Below are 5,441 nucleotides of genomic sequence, written 5' to 3' on the forward strand. Positions count from 1 at the left end.
TCTCATAGCACTGAGCTCTGCTGCATTTGGGGAATGATGACATGGGTAAAGTGAAACTATTTTTACCGTCTTCAATATGTCTATTCTTGGATTTATTTTTGCTTCAGAAAGGCACTGTGACCTCTCCTCTAGACTCTTGGACTCTCAAAAAGTTATTCTCATCTGTGGGTGGTTGTCAAAATCATTGTTTCTACGGGGAAATAGGGGCTGAAAATTCCTATTCTACTATCTTGCTTATTTCACTCCATATGATTAATACTAGTTCATTACTTCTATTTGCTTGTAGTTTACAAGAGAAAAAAGAATGGGGCAGGAGAGACTGACTCAAAATAATGTATATAAAAAAGGTCAACTTGAAGAAGTGGTAATTAAATTAGAAGAGGGAAGGCAGAGTTAGACACACTTAAATTCAGAGAAAAGAGGTTGAAAGCATTCTAAGTTATGGAATTAATGATACTAAATAATTTGTAGTTCTTTTCAAAGAGTATGGACTTAAATATAAGTTGTATGTACTACATCTATTTGGAACTGTTGCTGAATCTTTGAAGGAGGTTAAGGATATAAGAAATATTGCAGAAATAAAACATTAGATCTTGACAAGTGATTTGATGTGGAGACTAGATAGTGGGCAATATTAAGTAAAAAAGTAACTGCTACTGAGTTCAGCTTATCAAGGGTATACATAGAGTTTTAGGGGAAGTCTTATCTATTGGGAGAATTATCTTGGGTCAGGAAAGTGATTAAACAATACTTAGACATTGGAATGTAAAGCCAAAGTTGGATACTAAAAGGAAATACTTTAAAAACAAGTGCTGGAGGGGTTGGGTATGAATAGTTATCAGAGAGACAGAATGAAGGCAGCAGTGGGGACATGGTGCAATTCTGAAGTAAAGTACTGTTGACACCAAGGGGGCATTTCAAACTGAGAATTGAGTATCAAGCTTTTTTACACACATCCTGGAATGTTTATTTGGTGGGGGCTCTAAAGATGACATCATTTATGTTTTGAGCTACTGTAGCCTTGTGATTGAGAGTATGGCTCTGGATTCAGAATGCCCAAGTTCAGATCCTTTAGTAGCACTTATTATTTGTGCTACCTTGAGAAAGTTACTTATACTATCTGTCTGATGTTTGATTTTTTTTTCCAATGGGTATAAAAATAGTATCTATTTCACTGGTTTCATTTCAATATTAAATAGAATAATTTATGCAGATCTCTGAGAATAGTGCTATTATTATACATTAAAATTATTTTCCATTGTCACTCAGCAAAATAATTGCTTCGTTAGCCTTAACCAAATGTGACAAGAACAGTAAGGAAGCCATCAAAAACATTCACTGGATATGTTTTAGAAATCCAGAGTGATTATTCTCATTTAATTAAGAATACCTTCCAGATTTGAAACAATTGAAGACGTACAGAAAGATTGTACCTCAGTTTGCTTCAGATTAGGATTTTATGAACTACAGATTATTAGTAGGAATTCTCACATTTGAATTGTTTGTCAATATGAATTATAAATGTATATTTATTTTTTTTCAGCTATAGAGATTATCCAGATTTTGTGGGAGCAACCTTTCCTGGAAAGATGTGTGTTACTCATTATTCTGCAGGAATTGCTTTGGTATTTAATTATTAATCTTATTCTTTAACAAATTATATGTTTAAAAATTACCCAACATTATAGCATTATTTTATACAGGTTATATTTATATTTACATTTAGAGATTGCATTTATTTTTAATTACTGTTAAAAATTTGACGTTTGTAAAAGGAAGAGTATTCTGTCGAACAAGCATCTTGTTGCAATTATTTGAAAGTTAAAGTAGAATAAAAATATAAATACACTTGAATTCTTTAATCTATAGAATAATACATCATGAAAAACTATCTGTATATTTTTATAACCCAAGTAGGTGTTTGCTTGTAGACATAAAATTAGAGGAACAGTTTTACAGATAAAATATCTTCAAAATCAAAACAAATGATCTATTAAAAAGTGTAATAAAAATCCTTTAGCGTGTGTTAAACAGTGTGTAAAAGAAACTGTTACATTTATTTTAAATATTTATAGGACATAAATGTTTATTTTATTTATATATAAATAAATTATTGGTACAATTAGATGTACCAATAATCTCCCTCTCCCTCTTCCTGTACATATTATGTAATTATGCATGTTATACATGCTAAATACTATTTAATATACATAATAATATGTAATCTATTATATAAATATAATTTTAATATTTATGTTTTATTGTTTAAATAATACCTATTTATCTTAGGCAGTGTCCATCGATTATTTGCTATGAAAAATAAGAGATGTTAAATAGCTATACACTTTTCATATCTATTGTTAAAATTTATAAAATTAATAATTTATTCTATAGAACTTTATCTACAGGTTGATTTAATAATTAAACCAATAAATAGTATGTATTTAGTATTTTGAATATATAAATAATATTGACTATTGAATAAAGAAATATGTGATTATACTAATAAAGTTTTGATGGTCAAAGAAGGTATCAAGGTCTAACAGAGCTTCTTAATTTGTTTCTAACTTAATTCTATGGGCAAAACCAACTGCCACAGAATATTAAACCTCATCTTTCTTTTCTTGGAATTCTTTGCTATTTTTCCAGAATAGCTCTTGAGTTTACTTTTTAAATAGTGTGTATAAATAACAAACACTGAGTTATTTTACTAATGAAAATACTTTTGCTTTCCCATCACATTTGATTATTTGGTTAGATATGGAATCCTAGTCCTCATATCTTTCTATCTCAGCATTTTGAAGATTGCTATATTGTGTTTTTGTCATTTTGAAGTGAAAGGAATAAAGAAACTCAAGGGTGTTTATAAGAGAATTTTAACTGATTAAAGAAGGAGAGAAGTCAGTAAGGAAGTTAGGAGCAGTGAAAATTTGGGAACCGTGGTTTGGATGTGGCGGTGGGTACACGGATTGTTGGAGTTGAGGTGCTAGAGGAGTGATCAGGAAAGAAACCAGGTGGTCAGGATGTGGGATGCGCTTTATAGTAATAATGGAGGAGTTGCAGTTATTGATAAAGCTCTGGTGACAAGGCTTAAAGTGTGAAACAAAGAAATGAGTAGCTGAGGCAGAGTTTAGGATAGAATAATTAGAGGAGATGAATTTAAGGAGTTGTTTTTTTTACAAAGCTTTTATACTTATACTTTTAAAAAACCTTTATATTTCTTTGCTTAAATGCTCTGATACTTTACCACAATTTAACATTTCTATAAACAATTGTTTTTATGCTTTAAACATAACAAAAATTGTATCCTAATGTGTCATCCTTCTATTTGAATTTTTTGTTTCCACTTATAATCTTAAGATTTATTCTTCTGGCGCATTGAATTCTAGTTAATTTTTAAAAGTCTTCATTTTTTTAAATAGAAATTTTAGGTTTGCTGCATAATTGAGAGGAAAGTACAGAGATTTCCCAAACCCTTCCTCACTGTTAACCTTCCACACTAGAGTGGTACATTTGTTATAAATGGTGAACCTACATTGCACATTATAATCACCCAAAGTCCATAGTTTACATTAAGATTCACTCTTGGTGTTATACATTCTATGAGTTTTAGCAAATGTATAGTGACATATATCTAACATTATAGTATCATAGAGTAGTTTTACTGTACTTAAAATCTTTTGTGTCTAGTTAATTTTTTTGCATTTGTTTATGGTATTTCATTATATAAATTTGCTGCACTGTATCCTTTATACTTTTCATGAACATTTGTTTCTATTTTTGCCATTACAAACAATATTTAGTAAACATCTCTATACATTTCTCTTCCAATCTCTATTTGATCCTTTTTTTTTTTTTTTTAATAGAACCTCAGTTTTCAGATGGGGAATATTCCTGCTCACACAGAAGCCTTCATTTCTTAGCTTTTTTTTGTAGCTAGATTTTTCTAAGTTTCATTCAATGAGATGTAAGCAGAAATAACATTTGGAATTTCCAGGAAGCTTCTTTAAAAAGATGGCACCCATTCTTCATTGTGGCCTTTCTCCAATCTGCCGTTTAAAATGCCATGTAAAGACAAGGTTATTACCTAGGCAGCATGGAATAGGAAGCTAGAAGGACCTCAAATGCCTAAAGACCAAGAAGCTTTTTTTATGTGTGTGAGAGAAATTTCTTTCTACTTTAAATCATTATTATTTTGAAATTTCTATGTCATGCAGCTATATCTAATCCTAGCAATTCAGGAATATTTCTTATAAACAGCATGTAACTATATCTATTTTCCCTATCCAATATGACAATATGTGCATTTTAATTATTTCAGTTTAAATCATGCACATTCTTATGTTTATTGGTATTTTTAAAATTAATGCTATCACTTTATTTTCCATTTTTCTTTGTTTGTTTCTTTGCCTCTACTGCTTTGCCAACAGTCCAATATCACTAAAGAAAATTGAAAATAATATTCTTCCAGCAAAAGGAAAGTGATTTCAAATGGGAGATCTGAGAATCAAGGAATGAAGAGTAATAAAAGAAATAATTGTTTGAATATGGCCTGCATGAATCAATAATAGTTGTGTCTGGTGATATATAAATAGATACAATATTAAATTAAAGCAAACGACAATAATGTATCATAGGTGGTTGGCTGATAACACAGTTTACAACTGTGGCTGGAAAGCATGTGCCAATTCATGGTCCATGTTTCTTAGACCTCCTTATATCTAGATAGAGCCATGTAGTATGAATAGGAGTAATGCGTGTCACTTCTTGGTTGGAGCAGTTAAAACTGATGTGAGCCTTTCTTTTGGTGAGTTTAATGAGAAAGACATAAATAAGGACAGGAGCATAGTACATAATTATTTCGACATGAACATATGTGAGGCTGCCTACTAACCAGGAATATCTATCTATATTGGGCTTTATGTGAATATATTAAACCACTAAGATTTTAGAATCTCATTTGTAGCAGCATCTAACATTAACTTATTCATATAATAATATATATAGATTGGAGCAGTGTAAATAGAGTTAAAGAACAAAACAAAATGAAATGTATTTTTATATACTGGCAATAAACAGAAAATGGAACTTTAAAAATAGCATAAAAATCAAGAAGTTTAGGAATAAAAAACTACCAAATGGTGTATACACCTCTATAGAGGAAATAAAACATTAGAGGCAGTGCCTAAGATTTTAGATTGGCAGACAATATTATAAAGATGTTGACCCACCCAGTTGATCTACAGGTTGAATGTGGTCCCCAATTAAAATCCTAGCAGCAGGTTTTTTGTTTTGTTTTGTTTTGTTTTGAGTGTGTGTGTGTGTGTGTGTGTGTGTGTGTGTATAAAACTGACAGGCTAAATCTACAATTTATATGATGATGTAAAGAGTTAAGAATAGCTAGGGTAATCTTGGTGAATAACATAGCAAAGGACATACTG

At 30.5% G+C, this 5,441-nt stretch overlaps 1 protein-coding gene across 1 annotated transcript in view; it reads left to right on the forward strand.

Moving 5' to 3' along the window:
• The window catches only part of LOC105300945 (disintegrin and metalloproteinase domain-containing protein 32), a 106,928-nt gene that overhangs the window by 51,118 nt on the left and 50,369 nt on the right, over window positions 1-5,441 (forward strand). Inside the window, exon 7 of the mRNA XM_023520037.1 lies at window positions 1,544-1,625. Within this exon, the coding sequence (XP_023375805.1) occupies window positions 1,544-1,625 (82 nt within the window). The remainder of the gene's footprint in view (window positions 1-1,543; window positions 1,626-5,441) is intronic.

The sequence above is a fragment of the Pteropus vampyrus genome, unplaced genomic scaffold (assembly GCF_000151845.1).
Source record: "Pteropus vampyrus isolate Shadow unplaced genomic scaffold, Pvam_2.0 Scaffold8, whole genome shotgun sequence".
Classification (NCBI taxonomy): Eukaryota; Metazoa; Chordata; class Mammalia; order Chiroptera; family Pteropodidae; genus Pteropus; species Pteropus vampyrus.